The sequence below is a fragment of the Sinocyclocheilus rhinocerous genome, unplaced genomic scaffold (genome assembly GCF_001515625.1).
Source record: "Sinocyclocheilus rhinocerous isolate Xijiao unplaced genomic scaffold, SAMN03320098_v1.1 scaffold288, whole genome shotgun sequence".
Taxonomy (NCBI): domain Eukaryota; kingdom Metazoa; phylum Chordata; class Actinopteri; order Cypriniformes; family Cyprinidae; genus Sinocyclocheilus; species Sinocyclocheilus rhinocerous.
The window spans coordinates 482,460-509,945 of NW_015635021.1; the positions used below are offsets into that span (position 1 = coordinate 482,460).

A 27,486-nucleotide genomic window follows, 5' to 3' on the forward strand; every position below is an offset into this window, starting at 1 on the left:
ATATATATATGATAAAGTTTTACATGATCTTCATCATTATAATATGCTGATTTGGTTCTCAGTCATTTGTGGTTGTTATACTATAATGGTTATTCATTTTTTAAAATACTATTTGATTGCAAACATCACCAGAAATGACAGATTATCACCTTTAACAACAAATGTTTTGAGGAAGCCTTTGTTTCATGCGTTCCATTATGTCAGTTTTAGTGAGTGTTTTATAACCTTGTCTTTTATGATTTATGATTTTCAGAGTGATGTCTGGTTAACAGAGAACTAATAAATGCCTCAATTAGTAAAGGCACATTTCCAGTCTTGTTGCTTTCTCTGTTGGACCAGCTAAACTGAATGACTCTGACGTGACTCACAACAAAATGGAATCTGAAACCATAACCGTCTCTAAGATCTCTATGGAAGTCAAACTGAAAATATTTCTTCAGCTCTTGGAGGAAATGGGCTTTTAGTCTTTGTTTGAGCTGGAATGTAGAATTTCTTGTCACAACCAGGAAAAGCCTATCAGGTCATATACTGTATTTGGCTGAGATTTAGTTTTATGTGGCTTGTTATAAAAAAAATTATAAATTACATTGTTTACGGGCATATATAGCACCTCTTGTATTCACTAACTAAAGTACACTCTAAAAAATGCTGGGTTGTTTCAACCCAACTTTGGGTCAAATATGGACTAACACAACTTTTGGGTTAAAAATTTAATTTAAATGTACATAAATTTAACCCAACGGTTGGGTTAGTCCATATTTGACCCAAAGTTAGGTTGAAGCAACCCAGCATTTTTAGAGTGTACTGAATACGCCTTTAAGCGCATAACACAGTTAAGATAAATGCACACGGAACAAATAACCTGTGTCTTGGACAGATGCCATGAGTTGTTGTAACTGCAATTTTTGAAGTTTCTGTGCAACACCCTGCATTTTTCCTGTAATATGCAAATTTGGCACACGGGTGAGGCTGCAGCTGGAAATGATGCAATCTGTCAAGATCTGAGAGGAATGTTCGTCCTCCAAAGACCTACCAAAACATAACTGTAAAATGTAAAACCATGATATATATACAATTTAACATAACTTTTCTAAATATTTTAAAATGTAATTTATTCCTTTGATGGCAAAGCTGAATTTTCAGCATCATTACTCCAGTCTTCAGTGTCACATGATCTTCAGAAATCATTCTAAATATGCTGATTTGCTGCTCAACAGACATTTTTCATTATTATCAATGTTGAAAACTGTTGTGCCGCTAAATATTTTTGTGGAAACTGATGCATTTTTTCAGGATTCTTTGATGAATAGAAAGTTCAAAAGAACAGCATTATTTGAAATATAAATCTTTTGTAACATTGTAAAAGTCTTTGTCACTTTTGATCAGTTTAAAGCACCCTTGCTGACTAAAAGTGTTTCTTAAAAAAAAAAAAAAAAACTTACTGGCCCGAAGCTTTGGAATGGTAGTGCATGTATTTTTATTTTTGTATTTTTTTGTATTATATTTAATTTTGGGTGAGCTACCATTATACCTTTATTAAATAAAATAACACATTTGAAAGGCATACTCTTTGCAATACATGTTTTATTTTCTCTAATTGCTGTCCTTTTAAAGATTGTGGAAATAAAAGATCACTTTTTTCATTACCAATAAGGCCTCCCTGATTCATGTTTAGTACACATTGTGCCCTTAGTAACCTTCATGCCTTGAGTAAAATTCACTCAACCAGATATAAGTTGAATAGCAGGAACTTACATGACTCAAAATTCTGATTAATGTAGGCATATTTCTAGTAACATTATGGAAATCAGTTTCATGCATGTATATGGTGTATAATTAACAAGCTTAATTTACAGACCCTGACCAGTCCAAAGTGGCATTTTTACTACAGGAACATCTGTGGTCACTTTGGGTTTGAAACTTTGGATAACTGCTTAGGTCTTTAACCACTAAGTCACCATTTCTGTCTGCCTGTTATTGTGATTGGCCATGGCAACCAGATGATACTCTTTCTTGCTGTGTGTACAGCTTCATTAAATGTCTGTGCTATAGCCTGCGGACAGTGATGAATTTGAACTGAATTTATACAGTGCGTACAATGAAGATACAGTTCACAGTGATGCGTGTGTGTCTGTTTGTGCAATATCTGTACTAAGAGATTGGTTTCCAAACACACCTCAGGAATGATTGCTTTCCACAAAATACTTTGCCCATCTTGGACTGGAGCGTGTTCAAACAAAGGGTTTTAAAATAAAGAACATGACGATGGAGAAAGTGCATATCAGGAATTGTGTCATCTGAAAGAATGAACTATATTTTTTTAGCAATAATTTGATAGTAATGTTTATTTTTTTGTTTGTTTGTTTTCCCAGTGGTTGATTTTTAAACTATTACCCCTCAAAACAGCAAACTCAAAAGGAGTACATTATTTTAACCCTGCCATGGTAATGTGGAAATTCACACACTTGCATTCATATGCTTAAAAATTTGAGCAAGTGCATGAAAGACCTTAGTGCAATTTTCTACAGTAAACCTGTAATATTAAATTGATTTTTGAGCTGTCGGGTTATATTTGATGATAAACTGCATTCTGTGTCATTCACTGTATGGAAGCTTGTTTCCGACACAAAATATCAGATGAAGAAATAAAGGTAATTGTGACTTTTTATGTCAAAATTCAGACTTTTTTCCTTGCAATTCAGAGTTAATATTTTACAATTCAGACTTTTTTCTCGCAATTCTGAGAATTCTCAGAAATCAGAATTTTTATTCCATGCTAGAAAAAAAGTCAGCATTGTGAGATGTAAATTCAAAGAAAAAAGTCAGAATTGTGAGATGTAAATTCAAAGAAAAAAGTCAGAATTGCGAGATTTAAACTCAGAATTGTGAGGTGTAAAAGTCAGAATTCAGAGTTTTTATCTCACAATTTCTAGCATTTGTGAGTTTATATCTTGCAATTCAGACTTTTTCTCAGAATTGCAAGTTTATAAACTCTCAAATACAATTTAACAACTTGTTTGACTCAATTTATATCTTGCAATTCTGGGTTTTTCTCAAGTAGGAAAAACAATCCGAATTGTGATATAAAAAGTCACAATCACTTTTTTTTTCCCCTTTGCGGAAACGGGCTTCCATACTTTTGTGCGTTGGGTAATGTTGGGTAAAATGTTTTGGAGAAGATGAAGTCAAATAGTGTATTGTGTATATGTACATACTCAGGTACGGATACATGTCTGCCACTGCTGAGCATGACATATGAATGACATGTTTGTTAAATTATGAACGGACCCCAAGGCTATCAGTGTGTGTGTGTGCTGGTATGTGTATGCCACTATATGCAAATACATGCCTTACTCTTCATACTTAGACTCCATACTCTTCATTTTGGAAAAATGTGTTATATATAAGTTTTGGTGTTGATATAATTAAAAAATATATTTTGAACAATTTATATGACTTGCTTTACATACATGTAAATTGTTTATTTATCTTTTTTATTTCTTAAGTTTAATTTTTTTTTAGTTTTTTTAAATGCATGTCATCAGCACATGATGTAACATTTTAAATATAATTAATATTTTATATACAGTATATATATATATATATATATATATATATGTACACACACACATGTATGCATGCGTGTGTGTGTGTGTGTGTGTATGTGTGTGTGTGTTTTTGTGGTTGTACATTCAAATGGTACTTTCATGGGATGACTCATCCTTTTTCTTCTCTGTATGGTGAGTGACAAATCTATTTCCATGTGTTTGTCAGGCAATACTGTAAATATGTTAACCAGGAGCGCATGTTTACAGAGGTAATAGATATTATTATTATTCGAGGTAATAGATACAAGGCCGATATTCCCCTAGAGGACGCAGTTCAAAGTTCAAAGCCGATGCGTTGGTGGCGGGACTTTTATTTTGACGGCACTGAGAGCGGCAGCGCCTGAGCACACGGTGCTCACATTCCCTTTCAAGGGAACTTTGAACTGCGTCCTCTAGGGGTCGCTATAGAGAACGCCTCGACGTGACCCGTGTCTGAAGCATACATTCAAAAAACACCAACAACATGTTGGCCGGCGACAGCCTATGACGTCACTACCGGTGCGACTATAGTATAAATAGGCGCCGGGAGAACACGTCATCCTTTTCTTCGTCTTCAGTGACTGTTTTGTTTGAAGCGTGCATTCGGGTGGTAAGAGCGATCTTTCTTCCCTTATTATGGCGAGCACTAGCAAGACGTTTAGGAGATGTTATTTCGTTATTTGACACCTGATGACACACATGATCTTCGCGTATTTTGTTTGGGCGAAGAGCACGCACACGATGTCCTCGAGGGGGCAATCTGCGTTCACTGCGAGCGTTTTTCAATGAAAAAGCTCCGCTCTCGTCTGTCTCTCTTTTCGAGGAAGGAGGGGCAGCCGTCTACTCCCCGCGGTTCAGGACCCACTGCTGCTGAGGCACGGAGGAGAATGAGGTCGTGCGGATCGCAGGCGGATCTGGCCGATGAGTTTAAGGATGGGCCTTTCGCTCTCACGCTCGTCGGCCATGGACGAGGGTGAGCCGCTGGAGGATGATGATGTGATTTCTCTAACATCGTCTGATCCAGCGGCCAGTGCTCTGCTGGATTCGGCCCAGGAAGAGCAGGAGATGTCTGAGGAGGGAGAAGAAGTTGATGCTGAGCCCTCCCAATCCTCCTGCCCTGCGTATGATGAGCTACTGGAGGTTATGGATCACGCCACGGCAAGACTTGACTTGCCATGGAAGCGGGCCAGGAAGGTGGCACCGCGAGGTCGTCTTGACGAGCGTTATCTGTCTGACCATAGCCCCCCAGCTCAGGTGAGCCTTCCTTTTCTTCCTGATCTCCATACGGAGGTCGAGAAGGAATGGAAGAGGCCGTTTTCTTCACGCATCCATCGGTTCCAGCATACGAGTTATGCCAGCATCGAGGGGATGCGCGAAAGAGTCTATGAGAAGATGCCCCCTGTAAAAGAGACGCTGGCTAGCTATCTCTCTATGGGTGAGACATCCTCTCGCTTTCTTCTGAGCGTTCGAATTGTCTCCCCTTCTGAGGAGTGAAATTCCCCGCTTCGTGGGTCTCATGGTTAGCAGTGCTCCCCTCTATCGGAGGGTTGCCTATGAGCACGCTGCCTCTTTTCTGAATTCGGAGTTCTCCTTTCACGTGAAGAGTTGAGTTCTCTGTTTTCCCAGAGCACCTGAAACCAGCAAACATCAGGCGATCTAGGCCCTTACTCTGCCTCCCTGATGCGCTGTTTTTTTTTGGCTAAGATTGCTGTACGCTTACCCTTCAGGTTTTCTAATGAAACAGGCTGTAGGTCGAGCCTCCCTCTCGGCTGAGAGTTGGGTGTTATGCTCCCTCAGCTAGGTAACTTACAGCTAGCCATTCCAGCATTATACCATAGATTGAGTTGATGACTTCTCAAACATATTGTTCTTGGGATGCACCATTTCCATCTATGGGCTGCTCTTTCAGAGTGCCACGAGGGCCCCTTAGAACGGTATCTTTAAAATCCATGTTATGGTAAGTATATGTCCGGGAGGTATGGGTGGCGTTTTTGCAAGAAACCCTTCTTGTGAAGTGCTATCGCCAGGCAGTTCTCCCCTCGCCTCAGAGGGTTGTCTTTGAGCTTGCCACTCCCGTTTGACTCATTACTTCTGGGCATCTGTGAGCAGATGCTTAGAAATATCTATAAAATCCATGCGATGGTAAGTGCACATGCTAAGCTCTGTGCACTTTCTAAAATCCACATGGTGGTAAGTGTGTGTTGATACATTTCTTGAAGCATCGCTCCCCTCACTGTAGAGGGTTATTTATGAGCATGGTGCTTTCTTCCGAGTTTTCGAATTTTCTCCCCTTCTGAGGAGTGGAATTCCCCGCTTCTTGGGCTGCTCTCGTGGTTAGCAGTGCTCCGCTCTATCAGAGGGTTGCCTATGAGCACGCTGCCTCTTTTCTGAATTCGGAGTTCTCCTTTCACGTGAAGAGTTGAGTTCTCTGTTTTCCCAGAGCACCTGAAACCAGCAAACATCAGGCGATCTAGGCCCTTACTCTGCCTCCCTGATGCGCTGTTTTTTTTTGGCTAAGATTGCTGTACGCTTACCCTTCAGGATTTCTAATGAACAGGCTGTAGGTCGAGCCTCCCTCTGCTTTGGTAGAGTTGGTACTTAGTGCTCGCCTGTAGTTTGGCATGCACTCCCCTCAGCATGGTGGTGTGGGTATACCGTTCCCCATAGCAACCCATAGAGGACGCAGTTCGAAGTTCCCTTGAAAGGGAACGTCTCAGGTTACGTATGTACCCATGGTTCCCTGAGTAGGGAACGAGACACTGCGTCCTCTCTAGAGGAAGCAGTGTCTCGTTCCCTACTCAGGGAACCATGATTACATACGTAACCTGAGACGTTCTCCCTCTTGCTCGCCGTCGTCGTTAACAGTTCTGTCTAATAATCCGATAGCACTGTTAAACAAAGGAATTCAAATGTATACAAAAAGTATTATAACGATTGCTTTTATATAACGAGTACTCTGTTGGTTACAGTTTACTTCCTTTTTAATTATATTTTTATTCAATATTTATTTATTTGTGAAAAATACTTTGTCATCTAAAGTATAAGTATGTTTATTTTACAAATTTATTTTTAATGCATTTTCAAATGATTTCAAATGTCTTAAATATTAATTAAAATAAATACAATTATATTGGCTTTATATCGGCCACCCTGCTTACCAAGATATCGGCATCGGCATCGGCTGTCAAAAAACCAATATCGGTCGACCACTAATAGACATGGATTGATCCAGACCCCCACTTCTCTTCCCAGGAGGTTCTTATTCTTCAGAAATGGTTTTGGGTGTGGTCCTGGCTTTATCATAGGAGTTTTCAATAACCTTTTAAAGGGTAAGCATTGCTTGAGGGATGGGTTTTGGTGAAGTCTTGGCCACGTGTAGCAATAGACATGAAATAAAAGCTGTGTTTGTGAAGTATTTGAAACTAATAAATATCAGCTGTCATTCCCAGTGCTTTCCCTGTCATGACTGCCTGTTTAACCTCTTGTGTACATGCCTGCATGTGACAGAGTGAACATTTTAACCTGTATTTTGGCCTCTGAAGTTGGATCTATCCTCAAGAGAACCTGCAAACGCAAAGTTGAGAAGTTCAGCAGAACATATATAGAATACTTGTAGAACATGTTAAACCAAGTGAAAACGTTGTAAAGCACCTATAGTGTTTGCTTAACCGCTTTTTTTTTTTTTACTGTTAACCACAATGGTCAAAAAATATAATAAATAAACAAATACCCTGTAACATATTTACACAAAACTATGGAAGCCGTTAGTTTTCATAGTTGCAACTATGAAAAAATTGCAACTTTTTTATCTCACAATTCTGAATTTTTTCTTTAAATTCTGAGAGGGAAAAATTTAATTGTGAGATATGAAGTCAGAATGACAAGATATAAACACAGTTCCGAGAGAAAAAAAGACAAAATTTCAAGATATAAACTCAGAATTCTGACTTTTTTCTTGCAATTCCAAGTTTACATCTTGCAGTTTTGTTTTTTATCTCACAGTTTAGCAGTTGTCCGTTTATATCTCACAATTCTGACTTTTTTTCTCAGAATATAAATAGTATAAATTCACATTTGTGAGTTAATATCTCAAGTTTATATCTCACAATTCTGAATTTTTTCCTCAGAATTGCAAGAAAGTCTGAATTGTGAGATAAAAAGTCGCAATTACAACCTTTTTTGTCCTGTGGCAGAAACAAGCTTCTATATAAAACAGCATTTGTCACACCCGACTCAATTCCTTACTCTGACCTGAATACCTCTAAATCAATTGAGGACAATTGAAAGCATTTTGTATCTAATTCCATTTTTATGACACATATTGTTATTGATTCCCATAAATTCCACACCTGACAAACTAATAAAGGTCTAAAAATGCAGAGGTGAGATGAAGTTACTTGGCAGGCTTTATAAACAAACTCTAGACAATGTCGTTCACTCCTGAGGGCATCACTTTGCCACCCAACTCAATTCATCATTTTAATAAACCATGTGTTGCTGTGGAACAACTATCAAGTCACTGTAGATGGGTGGATGCCTTATACAAATGACATTCCTTGAAGTAAAAAAAACAAAAGCAATAAAGTACAGACCACCAAATTAGAAGTGCTATCTATCTATCTCTGCCTGTCCATCCGTCCGTTTATCTATGTGAGTTTAATTCATAACCATAGATATAATTTTTCAAACTTTCTCACTCTGTGAAAGTAAGTGATAGTATTTGCCACCACACTTGTAGAATGTGTAGAATACAACACGTCATGTTAAGCATAAAGTTAAATCTTGCAGTGTCTCACTAATATTGTCCAAATCAGCTAGAATTAAATGTAACTTTAGGGGACTCGGTTTTAAATTGTGTTCAAAATCACTTTGATCCGATGATGAAAATATTTTCCTCATTGTTCTGTAATATAGAGCTAGTCTTTGTTTGTGATTCATCTTTTATATATGCTCAAAATTACTTGTGGTCTTCATAAATTACCTAAGAATCCATGAACTCATTCATTGGCTGTGCATTATGAACTTTACATTATTGATATTGATTGTTAGTGTGTTGTTTGAAATCTGTTAAATAAAGTAGGTGTTTGGTTTCATGTGTGTGCTACACATGCTTGTGGATACACGTGTGTGTGTGTGTTTAGGAATTTGTCCAAATTGTACAAAAAATACACAAATTTATAAATGCTGTCTATTTGTAATCTGAACTAAATAAAAAAAAAAAAAATATATATATATATATATATATTAAAGAAATAGTGATTATTGAATATTTTTGGATTCTTTCTAAGTATGTGTTGGAGTCAATTCTGTTGTATTGTTATTGGTTCTTGACACACTGTTTTATTGTTTGCAAAGCCCTGAATGAATGAGACAAGATAAGTGCATATGTTCCATCCTCCATGACATCATGAGATAATTCTCATTGGCTGGGAGAATGAGTCTATGATGACATAATGGCTTTCATGAGATCATGCTTTAACTAACATTCTAAAAATATTTTTGCATTCTATTTTGGACTCATAGAAGGTGTAAAGTTTGCTAACTCATTTCAAGAGTATTACGTTTTTATTTGACAGCGTAAACCAAATGAAAGCAGAAAGTTTCCGGATATTTGGCATCTTTTTCATTACTAATTTTTGCCCAACTTGACTTACCTGAAAATGTTTTGGCAAAGGCGTTTTCTATTGTGCATTTACAAGCAAAATGACACCATCTGCTATTGTTTCACTAATTAATCACTGAAAAACAGGCTGTCTGAAATTCCTGCCTATACAACCACATCCACCCACACACACACACATACAATATTATTCAATTAAATTCAATTCACGTTTATTTGTACAGCGCTTTTCACGATACAAATCATTGCAAAGCAACTTTACAGCAAATTAAGTTTCTACAATATTTAGTGGTAGCTCATCAGTGGTGACTGTCAGTCAATGTACATATGGCAGAAATGTACGGAAAAATCAATTAAAGACGTAATCAAACAGACGATGAACACTATTATCTTATCCGAATTTAATAGGAGAAAATTATTGGTCATCCAATCTTTTACATTTTTAACACACTCTGTTAGCTTAGATAATTTAGAAGTTTTGTCTGGTCTTGTTGAGATATATAGTTGAGTATCATCAGCATAACAGTGGAAACTAATCCCGTATATAATATTATAATATTATAGCCATAAAATTATAGATATAACAGTCATAATCATTTGACACCCTCTGCAATCCACGCACACATGCAAAGTGGGTTTGTACAATATGAATACATGCATACAAACAAACTTGTGTGCGTGGAGTTTCATCAGTTCCACTTCCACGCCCCTAACTGCCAAAAAGCAAATAAATTCACAGTTGTGCAGTATTGGTTTTGCGGGTGTGCGCAAATGGAGAGATGTGGGTGGGTGAGAGAGTGAGAGTGTTGGGGGCGAGTGTAGTTCTAGTGAAGGTCTGATCAATCTGAATGGTTTTCTTTATTATTCCGGGTAAATAGACACAGGTTGGGTTAATGTGCACTGGCGTCATCAGGTACGCGATATGTTATTGTTACAGAAGACTTGGCATAACTTCAGTATACAATAACTTCAGCAACCAGTCTATACTGATAGCAGCTCTCAGTGATATGTGTCGGGTCCCCGCTATAATAGCAGCAATATTCACAAATGTTTACAGAACAAGCGGGAACCCAGTGTGAGTATTACAGTTTACAGAAAAATATTGAAAAAACTGTTTTTGACATTGATAATAAGGACCATTATTAATATTTAAGCACCAATAATAACTGATAATATCTGAACACCAAGTCAGCATATTAGAATGATTTCTGAAGGATCATGTGACACTGAAGACTGGAGTAATGATGCTGAAAATTACATTTTAAAATATACTAAAATAGAAAACAGTATCTAACAATACTACAGTTTTACTGTGTGTTTGATCAAATAAATGCAGCCTTGGTGAGCATAAGAGACTCCTTTAAAATGCATACAAAAAAACTTAATTATTCCAAAATTTTGACCAGTATATAGCTATAAATCATGAAATTATTTAAATATAATATTTACAGTGGGTCCTTTTGCCCTCAGCATGCTTTTACCGACATGAAATAAAAATGTATAATGTGTAGCTAAATTATGTAAGTCATTTGTCTTCATTCATTGTTAGAGAACCTGGCGACCTTTATTTATCCACACTTGTCAGATCTTTGAAACTGTGAGGCGTGTCTTGTCAGGAAGGGAAAGAAGGAGAGATAGAGAGAGACAAACAGAGAAGGAAGGAAAGGGCGGAGAGGGAGAGGCAGGCAGGCACACACACACACACACACACACACACACACACACAGACACAAACAGCCCTTTCTCCTCTCTTCTGCCCCCTCCTGTCTCCGGTTGCGCGTATCTGGAGCCAAGATCGCGCCCCACCCTCACCTCCCGCGAGCGCACGCCCGGCCTGCCCTAATCATGTGATAGACGCTCAATTCACTCAGGACACTTTAAACACTTGGACAAGAAGTTGTTTCGTAACTTTCGGTGAAGTTTTTTCGGCGTCAGCCTAAAGTGTGTCATTTGGATGTGTTTCATGCCATTGTGATCCGGGTTGTTGCTGTCGTCTGCGGTCCTTCGTAACGGCGCACTTTTAACTTGAGAAATATTCACTGACAAGTAAGTTGCTATATTCATTAAATACCATAGTCTAACTTCAAACAGGCACAATCAAACCGTCCTGCTGTAGTTATAAACAATTTAGTCCATCTTTAATTGATTTATATAAATTAATATTTAATATTCAATAAAACAAAACAAAATACACACGTATGAATCGTGTAGCCTATATAAGTAAAAAAAAAAAAATTTTTTTACATTTCTTTTGTCCATTTTAGAATGTTTTATTTTACACAATATACTGAACTTCTGCAGTAACTACTTCTAAAGTAGTTTTGACAGATGTATGGGTCAGTGTCAAATAAGGATGTCTGAGATGATGACAACGAGAAATCTTTTAAGAATCTAGTTTAACATATGTGCCAAGTTTTCAGAAATATCATCTATGTATTCATGTTTATACGAAAAAAGTAAACAATTTTTGTAAAAAAAATAAATAAATTCATGCAAACATGAATTTAATGGATCTACAATGTCTAAAAGTTTTGTAAAAAAAAAGTACCAAAATATTTTATACGTGATTGTACAAACATTTTATCAAAAGTCAGTATTAAGAAGTTTTTTTGGGGTTACTCCATTTGAAAAATGTGATATTTTTAAACATTTAATGGCCTTGACATGCAATGAAGAGCATTTAAAGTGGTCTATTTTATACAAAACTTGTTTTTTTATTATTATTATAGTCCTTGGACAGTTACACCATCCAGATATTTGTACTTAAGCAATATCACAAAATCAAAATTACTTGAATTAAGAAGCATGTTCATCAAAGAAGTGAATTCAAGTAATTTACCAGCATTGTATGAATTGCATTTTTTTTTTTTTTTTTGAACAACAGAAATATTGACGACCATGTCATTGCCATCTAGACTATTTGTTCGGATTATTGTGAGTTGTATTTATATTGCTCTTTTAGCACTTACTGTTTTATTGTTGTACTGATACTGTGTTCTTAGCTGGACATAAACTTGAATCTTGTACTCTATCAGAATGAATAATTGACATTATTTACAGTCTCTCAGTCCATATGATCAGTGCTAGAGCTTATATGCAAATATAATTTTCAGGCAAATTATACGCACTGTATAGGAACATGCGTGCAGGATCATGTTGGAGTGTGCTTTTGGCTCAGTTGCATTTTTTAACTAAACATTTATTTTGTCACATTTCTGAGTTGGGACCTGCAACTCTTTATAAGAAGTTTAAATGTTAACAAACAGTATTGCATTAAAATACTTGACAGGTCTTCAGTTAATCTACATTTAAACAGTTAGAAATGTCATGACACCTTGATTCATATATTTTATGTACTTAGTGTGCATGAACAACTGAACTTTTAATCATATAAGGTCACTTGGATTGTTCATTAAAATTATTCAAATTAAATTTTGTGCATACATAGTTTTTGTTGAATGAATAACAGACAAAATTCTAACTTTTTAAAGTCTAAAATATTATTTAATGTGGCTCCAAGCCCAATTCTGTAGGCTTCTGCTGTAATTGGGTTGGTTTGTGATCAGCTTGGCCTGCATTTAGAATGTGTGTATGTTCAGCTATTCAAAATCTGAACATCCTGCCCCTGCATTTTGGACTGTATGAAGATTATGTGTACAGTACATATGTGCATGGTGGACATAGCATTATTGGTGTGAAAATTAAATACAATAAAACTAATAGTCAAAGTCCCAGGGTCAGTAAGGCTGTTGTATTCTGAGCTTTGTTTCAAGGCTGAGGTTTGCGTCAGACAATCCATCTGGCACATGGAGCCTCTTTTCCTGTTTTCAGCATTTGAGGGGAGGCTAACTGAGGGGAGTGAACACACACACACACACACACACACATACACATGCCTAGACCCTCCACCCACTTACATGACTCTTTCCTTGGATCAATACTCTGATGTTATCGCAATACACACACAAACAATCCACTACAAAAGAGGATCATTTTCAAAGCCGCATACCATTGTTAAAATGCTCAGCCTCTCTCTTGCTCTCTGTCTGTCTTTCTCTTTTTCTTTAGTTTGAGGAAAGGCCAGAAGGGAATCTATGGCCCCCATGTAGCAGAGCCTCTCTATGTGTTAGTCTCACTATGGAAACAATAACAGACACATTGCGGCCCTCTTGCTAAATTTGGTCTTCGGCCAAAATTTCAGTCAGATAGAAGCCTATCTGTAAAGTTTTTCACATTGTGATCATCCCGTTCAATCTCAGATCTCATGCATCTCTCAGATACCTGGCACCTGGCTGAAAACCTGTTATCTGAGAGCGGCGGTTATTGACGGGTTGTGTGCACTGAACCAGAGCCATTTAGTTTGGTTTTGGGCTTTACATGGGTTTGCTATTAGATTCTGTACTTTGTAATTTTGGTCTTCGCATTTTCTTCATGTCAGCAAGCCGGACCATTTCTCTCCACTAGGAAACTGCATTAGAGTGTAACACTGGCATTCTGTGGTTTTGAGTGTGTGTGTGTGTGTGTGTGTGCCTTAATGGATTTGCCTACTTCAACGGTCTGCAATGTTAAGTGAAGAGCGTGTGTAATTTATAAGGTATCACACATGGTAGATTTGACAGAAAGAGTCGTTCTACTCGTTCACACCGCCCGAGGTTAAACACACACCACAGCATTCAAGAAAAATAATAAATAATGACCCTAAAACCTAAAGATACTTGTAAATATTAAACTTAGCCACACTATTTAAGAGCTTTAACCTTGTTAACATACAGTATAAAGCTGTTAATGTGTGATTCACAAGATCTTTTAAAACATTGGATTTTTCTAAATGTTGGTTTTCAGCTGATTTATAGGGCCCTCGTCATTACCATTACATCTTAATGTTGAAGTGATGATCAGATATGACAGAGGTAGAGAGATCGAGGGTAGAAACAGATTGTGCTATCAACTCACAAAGACTATAATTATAGTAAAATTAAGCATTTAAACATCTTAATTTAATTGCTCACAGAAAATGATAATTATTGGTGTTTCATGTGTTATGAAGTCTTGCGCTAGTTGGCACTCCAATCTCTCTGTACTAACGAGAGCGGCGGTTATTGACGGGTTGTGTGCACTGAACCAGAGCCATTTAGTTTGGTTTTGGGCTTTACATGGGTTTGCTATTAGATTCTGTACTTTGTAATTTTGGTCTTCGCATTTTCTTCATGTCAGCAAGCCGGACCATTTCTCTCCACTAGGAAACTGCATTAGAGTGTAACACTGGCATTCTGTGGTTTTGAGTGTGTGTGTGTGTGTGTGTGTGCCTTAATGGATTTGCCTACTTCAACGGTCTGCAATGTTAAGTGAAGAGCGTGTGTAATTTATAAGGTATCACACATGGTAGATTTGACAGAAAGAGTCGTTCTACTCGTTCACACCGCCCGAGGTTAAACACACACCACAGCATTCAAGAAAAAAAATGACACTAAACCTTAGAAATATTAAACTTAGCCATTGGTTAAGAGCTTTAACTTTGTTAACATACAGTATAAAGCTGTTAATGTGTGATTCACAAGATCTTTTAAAACATTGGATTTTTCTAAATGTTGGTTTTCAGCTGATTTATAGGGCCCTCGTCATTACCATTACATCTTAATGTTGAAGTGATGATCAGATATGACAGAGGTAGAGAGATCGAGGGTAGAAACAGATTGTGCTATCAACTCACAAAGACTATAATTATAGTAAAATTAAGCATTTAAACATCTTAATTTAATTGCTCACAGAAAATGATAATTATTGGTGTTTCATGTGTTATGAAGTCTTGCGCTAGTTGGCACTCCAATCTCTCTGTACTAACCGCATCTGGTGAAGCATGTACTAACCTCTCTTTATTTTATGAGACTGTAAAATTTAATTGACGGTCTTGTGTGTTTATTTGTGTGTGTATGTGAGTGTGTGCTTGTTGTTGTTAGCAGTGAAAGGTTTCATGATTAATATAACAGGTTCACGTGAACTCTGCCAAGCCCGGAGGACAGTTTTGAACACCTCTATCTATCTATCTATCTATCTATCTATAGCTACCCTTACCAAAAAGTAGTATACTTCAAGTTTATTTGAGTAAGTATACTTAAGTAAAGTTCAAGTATATTTTTAAGTATACTTGTATGTATGTATCAAAACAGCGTTTATTTTTCCTTAGCGAGGTCTGTCCGAGTGCAACAGCTATGATAGCGATATAAAAAATGCCTGTCTCTTATTTGGAAAAGGGCTGTTTGTTTGACTAAGATTTCCCAAGAGGGAGCTTAACAGACCTTGATGCTTCTGCAGACAAGTTGAAAAGAAAACCTGTGCTTTGATAAGTACAAATCTTACAAACCCCAAACTTATGAACTGTAGTGTACATAGAGGCCTACATACAACCCTTATTTTCATCAGAATATTAAAGAGGGTTCAGCTGGTGCAGTTTTCTAAATGTGAGGTTAATTCAACCAATAATAAAAATCTGTCATTATTTACTCACTCTCATGTCATTCCAAACCCATGTAACTTTCATTTTCTTTCTCCATGGAACACAAAATAAGATCCATCCATCCATCCATTTTTCAAAACGCTTGTCCTCTGCAGGGTCGCTGGGTGATAAATGAGGTGTCCAACAGTATATAGAGTTGCATATGTGGATCTGTGATGCTTTTTTTGTTATATTTGCAGCTTGGTAGCACGGTATTCACTCTCATTGTATGGAAAAGAACAGCCTGCACATTCTCCAAAACTCATTTTGTGTTTAATTGAAGAAAGAAAGTCATACAGGCTTAACGTGATGGTGGATAAATGGTGGTAGAACTTTTAGTATTGGCTGAATTATTCATTTAAAACTCTACAGACAAGAAAACAGAGTCTAGTTCCAAAAACTTCCTCTTAGTAAAGTATTCAAACAGGTCTTGAGTGGTGTTTAACTCATACAGTATGTTGTGACTTGTCTTATGTTTTGATGTGTCTCTTTATCTGTATGGAATTCTATACTATTGGTTTCAGGTTTGGATGAGTATGTCTGTGTTTGTGTGTACGCTTCAATACGTTGTTCTGTTAACCCACACCTGACCCTGGGGCCAAAGGGAATGTTTCACAAGCCTGTGTGTGTGTGTGTGTGTGATCGGCATTGTCTCTTGCGATAGTAGTCCTGTTTATATATGCGTGTCTGAGGACTGAGGAGTGTTCAGTTTGCTGGGAGTGGATCTGGACTCAGTAGACCTAGTATGGATTGTTCTCTGTGTGTGTGTGTGTGTGTGTGTGTGTGTGTTAACAGCACCACCCTGGGTTAATGATTGTAAAAAGAGACTTTACATTCACCCCTCTCTTTCTTTCTTGCTCTGTCTCTCAGACTTTGGACTGTAAAAGCACTCACATATCATGAAGTCAGTCTCATGGCTCACTGAAGTCCCACATCCCGTTCCTGAATTCCCATGAAAACAAGTCCTGGATAATTTTTACTTTCATTTTTGGAAATAGAAATTGATCAGCACCTATAGCACCTGTAGTACCTATAGACTGTAGCACCTGCATCTTTGTGTCTGGCTTTGTGCGCTCACACAAAACACACAGACAGATCAAAGTGCAAAACATATTTGTCTCTTTTGTGGTCGCAAGACAACATGACCATATCTAAGATATCTGATGAGCTGGTAGTGCTGTAGACCTTTCATCTTTAGCTTTTAGCTTCCTTTGTGCATTGTAGACTTGTTAGCTGTGTTATTCTTCTGTCGTGGACTCTTTTGACCCTGTAGACTGTTACTAAATAAACTCATAATACACTTTTCACACTCTCACTAGATTATTTAATCTGTCTGCCTACAATATCAAACAATACTGGCATCACATTTTTCTGGTATAAACATTTCCATCACATTTCAGATGATGTATTGTGTTTAATAGCATTCTGTGGTGGAAATTAGATTTAAATTTATTTAGAATAAAATAGTTGACTTCTTTGTCTTGGTAAGATTAATTTCATAGATTGATTTTGCTTTGTCATTGTCTCATATTCAAAGCATGCTTTGAATACATTAACCTTGGATTATGGTGGAATTTTTTTACCGGGGGACAGTAAAAGTTGTGTAAAATTATTTATTTTATTTTGACTCATTTGTAAAATTGATGAACTTGCATTTAACTCTTTGATCAGGATATCATATTTACAATAAATGTATTTATATTATTAATTTGTATTTTTTTATAAACAGTTCCATTCAAATGTTCAGTACTTTTATTCAGCAAAGAGTGCCAAAGACACATTAAAGGGGTCATATGATGTTGCTAAAAAGAACATCGGCTAGAATGAGGAACGGCCAGCGGGCTGAGTGAATGACAGACGGTGGGCTTGAGAACGGCGCAGCCGGCGGGCTTGCGGCAACCACAAATTGAAATCGCATCATATGACCCCTTCAAACTGATCAAAAGTGACAGTAAGACATTTATGATCTAATAAAAATTGTAAATATATTATAATGGACAAAACATTTCAAAATATTACTGTTTTTACGGTATTTTAATCAAATAAATGCAGCCTTGGTGAGCATAAGAGATTTCTTTAAAAAAAAAAAATAAAAATTTGTAAACTCCCGAAGCAGTTTTAATGTAACTGCCATTTAACACATAAAGTAGGAAAGTTATCAGTTAGTTAAAAAAAAAAAAAAAACATCCTGGACAAAAAGCCCCTGAAGTTAAAAAAAACACCCTAAGATGTGTTAAGATCAGGGAATGAATCATTACCTACGGATGAAATAGTAGCATTTAGTAGCAGTAGTAGAATGTGGCCTCGCTGTTTCCCAAGACCACTGGGTATGTGGGTCAGGTGGAAAAACTCCTAATAGTGTTGCAATCTTATGTACAACCACACACAAACAGCGTTCATAGCCCTGGGCATTGTGACTTCCCCTGTACTTTAAGTGATTAGTGTTTCATGCTTCTCTGCTTCTGTGTGCTTTGAATGAAGAATGACTTCCTGATGGCTCATGACATGTCTCTAATGCCAGATTTTTGGTTGCTATCTGATATTCTACTCTTTGTTCTTTGTATTTTCCTAGAATTCCAGCCATGCTCAGGTGTGACCCAATAAAGCCAGACATGGTGAGTATGGTTTAAAGCGTAAATATTCTCAAATAAATTGTTAAGAAATGGTTGGTATGATAGTATAAATAATTTCTGAAAGGTTTTGTAGAGATCCCTTCTACACTGTAAAAATAGTTTTTTTGAAGTTGCAAAGTTTTATGAGAACATACTTTTTCAGTCTTTCTGCTTAAAAAGTTTAATTCAAGGTGTTCTTTGTAATCATTTGTGAAAAATACTAACAGTTTTTGTGACATTTTTTTTGTTTAGTGTATAGACCTTAGTCAGGGTAGCGCCATATTTAATTTTTGACAGGAATGAAAACAAGGATTGTACTGTTGTTTAACCGATTGTTCAGCTGATGAAACATCTGAAAAAACTTGTGAAAATAACACAATCTAGGACCTTTATACAGTGTGTGCCATTGTAAACACATTTGCTTTAAATTCGATATGGCATTTAACCTGATTGAAGTCTGTTAGCCAGTAGAAGTGGTTTTGGACTAATCTGAAATGTTTCTCCACCTTCCTGATGCTTGTCTAGTTCTTTGTATACGGTTTATGCGATTTTAAAGAAAACAATGCTTCACTTTCCGTTTCCAAAAACAAACCTGCCTTACCAACTAACACACAATGGGCTGCCTGGCACTTGGCCATCTGAACACCCTGGTCTTGGGCCATTGGTGTGTTTGTTCTAGTGCAGTATCCATCTTTGAATTCTTGGTAATAACACGAGACTCATTGATAGAGACTAATAAGGATATTTTTGAATTGCATGAGTTTATTCTTAGGATCTTACAAAATGTATCTCTAAAGCTCATCTCGTACTTGCTCTTTTTTCTCTCTTCCGCTGGCTGCAGATGGACATGCATTCCTTTCTCATTAGGTTAGGAGTTTATATGGGGTGGGAAGTTGAATTTGGCTCATGCTCAGTCATTCAAAGTTAGTATTTTTTGTCGGTTTATACTCCCCAGGCTCAACTGCTGCTCAGCGCAGCTGCTTTATATGAGTGCTTGTGTAATTATGTACATGTGAATGTGAAAATATGCTATTCACAGCATGTTTAACGTCTCTCTCTCTTTTTCTCTCAGTCATTTTACCCGACTTACCTGATTAAACCTACACCTGAGGCATTTGGAGTTGTATTGTCACCTTCCGTGGTCCCTACTTCCACAGCTCACCTATACTCTCCTCACTACCACCAAGCACATTACTCCTACATGAGCCCCCTTCACACACACCCTCAGTCCCAGGATGTCCATCAGTCCCAGACCGAACCTGTCGACTTGACCACCAAAAGATCCTCCGTTTCGTCGCCTTCCTCATCTCTGGCATCATCATCACCCAGAGCCACTCCCCCATCCCCTTTTGATTGCTCCAGTCCGGTGTCACGTCCTCGCCTTGGCTCCGGCTCCGGCTCTGTAACAGGAAGCACTTCTGGGTCATCTCAGACAAGGCTGACCCCACCACTGACCCTTCCCATTCCACCGGTAAGAATAGTGGTGATGCCTTTCAAAAAAAGTGCTGTGGTGATACCGTGGTGCTGAATGATTACCATATTCCCATGCAATGTTATTGACATGGTAATCCAATTTACATGTGCAAAAAAACAACAACAACAAAAAACATGGTATATATCTATACATTTCTAATTTTATTAGCTTTGTCACATATGTCAGTATGATTTGACAATTTCAAAAATATATAAAAAATGCAATTCATACATGTAATGATTTGAGAATACATCTTTGATAAGAAAATGTTTAATTTAAAATATAATTTATTATTAATTCATTTTTTAATAGAAAATATATTTTTAACAAAACATATTAATAAGTAGTATTAATATTTTTTATGATAATGCTTGTTAATATTTGAAAAACTTTTTGTCCACCAAAAAATGGTTTTGTTATGTGACTAACATGGATGATAATACTATTTGGGGTCGCAAGATTTTTAACGTTTTTGAAAGAAGTCACTTATGCTCACCAAGGCTGCAAATATACAGCAAAACAGTAACATTGTGAAATATTATTACAATTTAAAATATTTTTTTTCTATTTCAATCTGTTTTTAAATGTAATTTATTCCTGTGATGGCATCCAGAATTTTCAGTCTTCAGTGTCACATGATCCTTTAAAAATCATTCTAACATGCTGATTTGCTGCTCGTGAAACTTTTCTCATTATTATTATCAAATTTGAAAACAGTTATGCTGCTTCATATTTTTGTGGAAACTCGTGATACATTTTTCTAGGATTATTTGGTAAATAGAAAGTTCAAAATAGTATTTATTTGAAATAGAAAATGTATGTAAAAATCTTTACTTTTTTACGTTTGATAAATTTAATGCATACTTGCATCCAAAAAATAAAAATCTTGAATCTTGAGCCTGAACTTCTGAACAAAAGTGTATGTCATAGAAAGAACCCCTGTGACGTCTTATCTAAAACTTAGAGACCAACAGACATTTCTCGTGTCATAATCCATCTGTGTTTGTTTTTCTGGTCTACATGTGATGCAGGTTTTGACATCTATTGTACCAGTACTTTCTATGCTGCAGCCGTTATCTGTGCTCTACCCTCCTGCCCTACACCTGTCTCCCTCCATCATGATATCACCCGTCACACCTGATGATCCTACTAACCACACACAGTGTAAGTGGAATGACATGCTCTATCACACACAAGCATATTCACTTTTGAAGCAAACAACACATTTCCAAACACATGCTCTCACTCTCTTCTCATGAGTTTTAGTGGGTGACAGTTGTAATAATATATCCTTACATATTTTTGTTTGGCTGATTGATTTGTTTCTTGTTTCTTGTCTTCAGTCCCTATAATGAAGTCAGAGAATCATCCAGACAACCATGAGCTCCTCAAGCCAATCAAATCTGAGCCCTACCTTGAACACGCTCAGGATTCCTACAGCCAGGAACTAACCTCACCCATCATTACTGTCCCACCAAGTTATGAGTGAGTACCGAGTCCTCAAACACACACATACGCTCAGTTTTTTTCGTTATATCACCATTTATTTTGTATGATCACGGATAATACTGTCAATACTGTAATTTCTGTCATGACAACTCTTCAGCATGGTAATATACATGGCAATGTTATTGAGTTTGGTCTTGGTGGAATAGATCTGCTACGCTGCTGCTGCTGTTTCAGAGCAAATACTGAGACTTGCTACTGTCAAGACATCCACAGATATGCTGCTGTGAGCATGTGAGAAATACTGCTGCTGCATATATAATATATATGAAATAACCGTGCAGCAGATCTATACAGGTGGAGCTGGGGAAGGTGGAGGGTTTCTGCTACACTGCTACAGCAAGCACTAGCCAAGTATGTGAATGTTGAGCAGCAAGCTCATTGGCTGCTGATGCGAAAAGAAACCAATCGGCTGTGCCATGTGAATAATGATGTGATTATGTCAGATTGAGAACCTATTGGCCTGCGCCATCTAGAGTTTCATGACAGAACAACTTTGTATGTATACTATATATATATATATATATATTAAAAATGTTTATGTTGTGGTTAAATGAAATGAGTTTGCGTATGTGTATGCGATTGTGAATTTCTTTATGAGACAGGTCACAGCTTGACACTTTAAAGTCCCCATGAAATCAAAGTTAAAGTTTTTTGGGTGTTAGTATCAATATGTTAGTCTTAAGGTTATCTATAAGGCAGTGTGCTCCAAAACAGTGACAAAATTCGCATTTAGAAGATATAAGCATTCAAACTTGCAGTTCATCACTTCGGCCAAAACGGCTCAACAATTTTTTGACGTCACATCGTACTTCAGCTTCTCACCTGTCTTCCTGTTTCAGTTAAAATGACGCCAACACATAGAGTAACGCTGCGTGTTTCTAAGCATTTCAGGGGACCTTTAAGGGGTTTTGTTGCATGTTTTTACACATTTACAGCGGTTCATCCCCAGTCAACACTGTACATCTGCTTGTAAAAACAGCCTACTGGATTCTATACAGAAACCTGTAATTAGACACAGAAACAAATGCTACACATACTGTACACATAGTATCTGTCCAACTCTCTCTCTCTCTCTCTCTCTCTATATATATATATATATATGTCTGTCTGTCTATTATGGATCTCATTTATAGTACATTTGGCCTACAGTTCTCTTTCAGCCATGTGTGTATGTATGTGTGGTGTAATGCATATATTTCTGTATCTGATGTTTCTTGCTGTGGGTCTGATAAAATCCCCCAGCATGCATTTCAGAGACAGTGTGTCTCCACGTATTCTTCAAACCCTCATGGGGTCATGCTTGAGCACATATAAGTGCATGCTTGAGAGTTTGTGTAGACATTTTTGGATTCTTATTTGTATGTGGTTTAGTGCACTTTCACAGTGTGTGTGTGTGTGTGATGTCTGCCAGTGGGTCTGGTGTCATCAGTTATGGACATACTGTGTGACAGAAAAGAAAAAAAGTGGTGAAATACAGAGAAAGAAGCGATGAGGAAGGGAGGAGAAAGCGCTTGATTGAGAGAGGAAGGGAGGAGGAAGGTAGAATGATAATTTTATATTGGGTGCGGTGCCAGAAAACAGCTGCTTTTAGGAACAAATGTCAGAAAGTGGGTGAATAAGTGACATTGTAATCGAAGATTGAAAATATGTAGCTGAAACAGACAGGGAGGGTAAAGTGTATAGAGAGGTTTAATGGAGAGATGAGAGAAAGAGAGAGAGAGAGAAGGATGTATTTAATTACAGGGTGTATTTAGGCAGGAACTTACAGTAAGAGGTGTTCCTCTAAGTAAATGTATAAGAGTTTTTTTCAACTGGTTTACTGTCTGCAAGTTGGAAATCGTGAGTCCAGTCACTTAGAAAAGTAACAGCCTTTCCTCAAAAAGCTGCACAATTGGATGTATTATTCAACGGTGCGGAACGAGTTACCCACTTTAGTTCCTTGTGGTTAAGGCCTACGTGTGAGCAGTAATAAGGATTCTTGCTTCAGCAAGCAAGTACTACTAATAAATATCATAAATGCAACATTTGACATCAGTGTACTGTAATTAAAGTGCCCCTATTATGAATCTGACCCCTGGTGGTTAAAGCAAGAGGTGCACTTCAAACAAAGTGGTTGTGGAGACCATGAATACATTTATCTTTCTTTTTGTCTTTAACAGGGGAAACACACACTCTGTGATTGTACGTCGAAAGGTAGAGTCTCCAGATCCACTGAAGAAGCGTCGAATTCATTGCTGTGACTTCAATGGCTGCAATAAAGTCTATACCAAAAGCTCCCACCTGAAAGCTCACAGACGCACACATACAGGTACATAGGCTATATATGCAAAGACTTTTGTTCATACATGCAAAATAAACTATGTGACGCTCATTTTTTTTGCCTGGATGTATTCTGGATGTAAGTTCAAAAATACAATACAAATGCAATTCACACAAAAACTGCATAAATACACTTGTTCTGTGTGATATGGGACTTGATCTTTTTGTTGAGAAAACATTTTTTTTATAAATTATTATTGCTCACCAAAGCTGCATTTATTTGATCTAAAATAAAGAAAAACAGTAATATTGAAAATTATTATTATAATTTAAAATAAGTTTTTGTATTTGAATCTATTTTAAAATGTAATTTATTCCTGTGAGTCAAAGCTGAATTACGCCAGTTTTCAGTGTCACATGATCCTTCAGAAATCATTCTAATATGCTGATTTTCTGCTCAAGAAAGGTTTTTTATTTTCAGTTTAAAACCATGATATGCTACTATTCAAAAGTTTGGGGGAGATTTATGTATTTATTTAAGAAAGAAATGAATGCTTTTGTTCAGCAAGGACACATTAAATTCATCAAAAATGACAGTAAAGACATTTATAATGTTACAAAAGATTTCTAGATGCTTTTTTAAAAAACTTTTTATTAATCACTTTTATTATTGTTTTTTTTATCATCAAATACTTTTTAATCATCTTAGAGATTTTTATTGGCCCGTATACAGATGCTCATTTACTCTTACTCAGATACTATTCATTCGGATAAATAAAGACTCGTCTAAATGTTCCTTCCCTACTCTTTGTGTGACCGTTTAGGAGAGAAGCCTTACAAGTGCATGTGGGAAGGCTGTACGTGGAAGTTCGCCCGCTCTGATGAGCTGACCCGTCACTTTCGGAAGCACACGGGTGTAAAGCCATTCCAGTGCCCTGACTGTGATCGCACCTTCTCCCGCTCCGATCACCTCGCCCTGCACAAGAAGCGCCACCTACTGATGTGAACTCAATACTGCAACATGTGAACGGAGCAGAAATTGCACCTTCGATTAAGCCGTTGCTCAACAGGAGCTTCATCTTCAGTGATGTTAAGGGCCGTTTTGTGTTTCCCGTCCATTTTCTGTTCAGGAAACGATGCATGTAAGAAGAACGAGTGGAGTTGATGGATAATATGATGGCTAGCTCGTACTTCATGAAAAGAATTATTGTCCAAATGGATTTTGTCACCTTTACTATGGATTCGGACAAACGTTGATAGTGCTGTGGATATGACCCTTATATAGGCAAAATTGAATGCCATTCAAATTCAAAACAATAGGCACCTTTAAGTCTTTTCTTGATACCAAGCACTCTCTCTCTCCTTTGTCTCTCTATTCACGTCTCTCTACCATTCTGTTTTACCCCTCTGCTGGTCAGAGGGCCCATTGTTCCAGTTACAGCACTACACAAACAAGCAAAATACATTTACAGTATATCAGTAGCTAGTCACACACATATACAAACACACACACACACCTCGGCCAGTTTCACACTTTAAATGTTGTTTTAAGATGCAACTCGGGTCAAACCTGCACAATGTGATTTTTTTCTCTTTTTTATATTATTCAAAAAAACGAATGTGTATACGCAGGTCCTGTATATGTATTCAGCATGTGTGTTTCATGTTTCAGTGTAAGGACCAAGGCTGATTGTTTTACACCTTCATATGTTTCCTGAGATCGTTTGATTGGGTCGGTCAGTCGTTAAGGCCCGTTCACACCAAGAATGATAACTACACCAACCCACGATAATATTCTGTTTATTATAAGCACGCGCTGCAGTTTTGTCATCTGCCACTTTAAATGCTCAAGCGCTTTAAAGCAGAATGGATTCTGTTTGGCTGTCAATGTTTTTATGGTTGGAAGAAATCATTATAGTTGTCCACAAATTATAGTTGTGGACTCTGCTATTCTTTTACATTTAGAACTATTTTTGAAACTATATTGTTATAGTTATCGTCCTTGGTGTGAATGGGTCTTTATAGTTTGACTCTAAAGAGTTAAGTTTTGACAAAAAGTTTTTGGTTCCAAAAGTAGCTTCCGAGCACCTGACCTATTATTTACTTAGTGAAACAGTGGCGTGTTTTATTAATTGTAATCATGAATTAATACTGTAGTTTATTACCGTAAGTACTATGTACTGTGTAAGTTCTTGCAACTATGCACATGCACAATTTATGATTTAGTAATGAAAATATAGTCATGATTTTGACCCTACATACATGTTAAAAACACAAGTAGAACGTAAGTGTGAGAGTTCAAAATGATGTCTTAAATGCTAATAGGCAGGTCTGAAAATTGAACGCTTGGTCGTCCAACACATACATGTTAGTTGCAAGGACTTATAGCAAGCTTTATTTTGCTTAATCTCACCATTATTCATATTTGAATAATTTCTGTAATCATGAATATTCGTATAATCCTAAATATTTTGTTGTGTCTTTTATCAAATCCAGTGTCCGAGGCTCAAAAGGGTAAACTATTATTTCACTGAGGGATGTTTAGGTGGAGAAATGTGATAAATGTGAACCATTCAATAAGGGGCATTATTTTATTAGAGTGTGTTCATCTAGGTTATGGGTAACATTGTCTTACTGCTAACACTTTGTTTGTGAGAAATTTGTTAAACGCGTGAGATAGTCATGGATATATGCAGGGACGAGTGTACTCTTGTTTTTCTGTTTTGCAAATCATTTTTACGTGAACAGATGTTTGTTAAGGGCAATGTGTAAACGGAAACAGTGCACTTTAAAAAATAGATTTAAAATGGCAAATATGTGTAAATGGGGGTTCATGAATAGCTTTGAGCTTTGGGCTATACAGTATCTCAGTTTTTTCTCTTTCTTATGGTAGTTTAACAGTTTGTAATAGACCGGTTCCTGTTTTTCTCTTCTCAACTGTTTTGAAGGAGGAAAAGAACAAGGGGGAGCTTACATAAGAAAGGTAAAAGTCCTTAATGAAACGATTGAGATGAGTCAAAGAAAGAATTACTGAGAAAAAGGATGAAGAATTTGTTTCTTGGTCTAATGTATAAACCTACACATTACAGAAATGAACTAATCAGATAGGATAATGGAGATATTAATATATATATATATATATATATATATATATATATATATGAAATGCAAACTGAATTTGAAAGTGGCTTGTACGTGTATAAAACCACCGCTAGATGGCGCTGCAATCCGCATCAAACAAAGGCGCTTGACAGTGCCGCACCATTCAGGGACAGCTCTGCTTCTCCATGTGTCAGTGCTTTTCTGTTGTTCACACACGTACACATACAGTTGGTGTCACTGTATTAATATTATATTCAAGGTATCTATTAATATATCTCACAAGTGCAGTGGGGTTTATACAGAGACGATGACAGTTGCTAAACCCAAATCTAACCTTAACCTGACAACAAACCTGTTGACACGATGAGATTAAATACAAAATATGATTTAGCTGAATTATTAGCTTTACATGCACATGTATGTGTTGTATTCACATTATGTTTGAAGCTGTAGTGTCATTGTGTTGCATTTTGCTTTATTTGACCAACCTGACTGCAGGTCTCTCTCATTGAAATGCCTTAAGAATTCCCTAGTCCCAAAAGAAATCCTAATGGAATTAACGGCATAATTTGGAAAAAAAAAAACTAATTCATTAAATAAGATCCTAATAGATATGAATTTCAGTTATAAGGGAAGATCTTAGCAAATTGTTCTCGATCCTATTAGGATGGATTCCAAATTATTATAGACATTATATTAGCAACCCATTAGCATTAGTCTCCTAAATAACACCCAGTATGTTCTGTATGCACATCGACAAGCCAATTTATATCTGCATTTATGAGAAACGAGTCTCAGTGCAACATATTTTAGAATGTGACTTGATATTT

At 36.9% G+C, this 27,486-nt stretch overlaps 1 protein-coding gene across 1 annotated transcript; it reads left to right on the top strand.

Moving 5' to 3' along the window:
- The first annotated feature begins 11,039 nt into the window (after window positions 1-11,039).
- On the top strand, window positions 11,040-26,361 carry LOC107746019 (Krueppel-like factor 3). The gene is made up of 7 exons (XM_016560063.1): window positions 11,040-11,253; window positions 18,273-18,315; window positions 19,385-19,783; window positions 20,818-20,950; window positions 21,130-21,271; window positions 23,455-23,603; window positions 24,379-26,361. Exons 2-7 carry the CDS (start codon window positions 18,283-18,285, stop codon window positions 24,558-24,560), a joined length of 1,038 nt encoding a protein of 345 aa, XP_016415549.1. The 5' UTR covers window positions 11,040-11,253; window positions 18,273-18,282; the 3' UTR covers window positions 24,561-26,361.
- The last annotated feature ends 1,125 nt before the right edge of the window (window positions 26,362-27,486 follow it).

Bases quoted from the DNA above. Each gene is read 5' to 3' on its own strand.
- LOC107746019 (XM_016560063.1), top strand. From the start codon at position 18,283: ATGCTCAGGTGTGACCCAATAAAGCCAGACATG. The intron at 18,316-19,384 runs GTGAGTATGGTT...TTTTTCTCTCAG, and splicing joins ACCCAATAAAGCCAGACATG to TCATTTTACCCGACTTACCT. The intron at 20,951-21,129 runs GTAAGTGGAATG...TCTTGTCTTCAG, and splicing joins TCCTACTAACCACACACAGT to TCCCTATAATGAAGTCAGAG.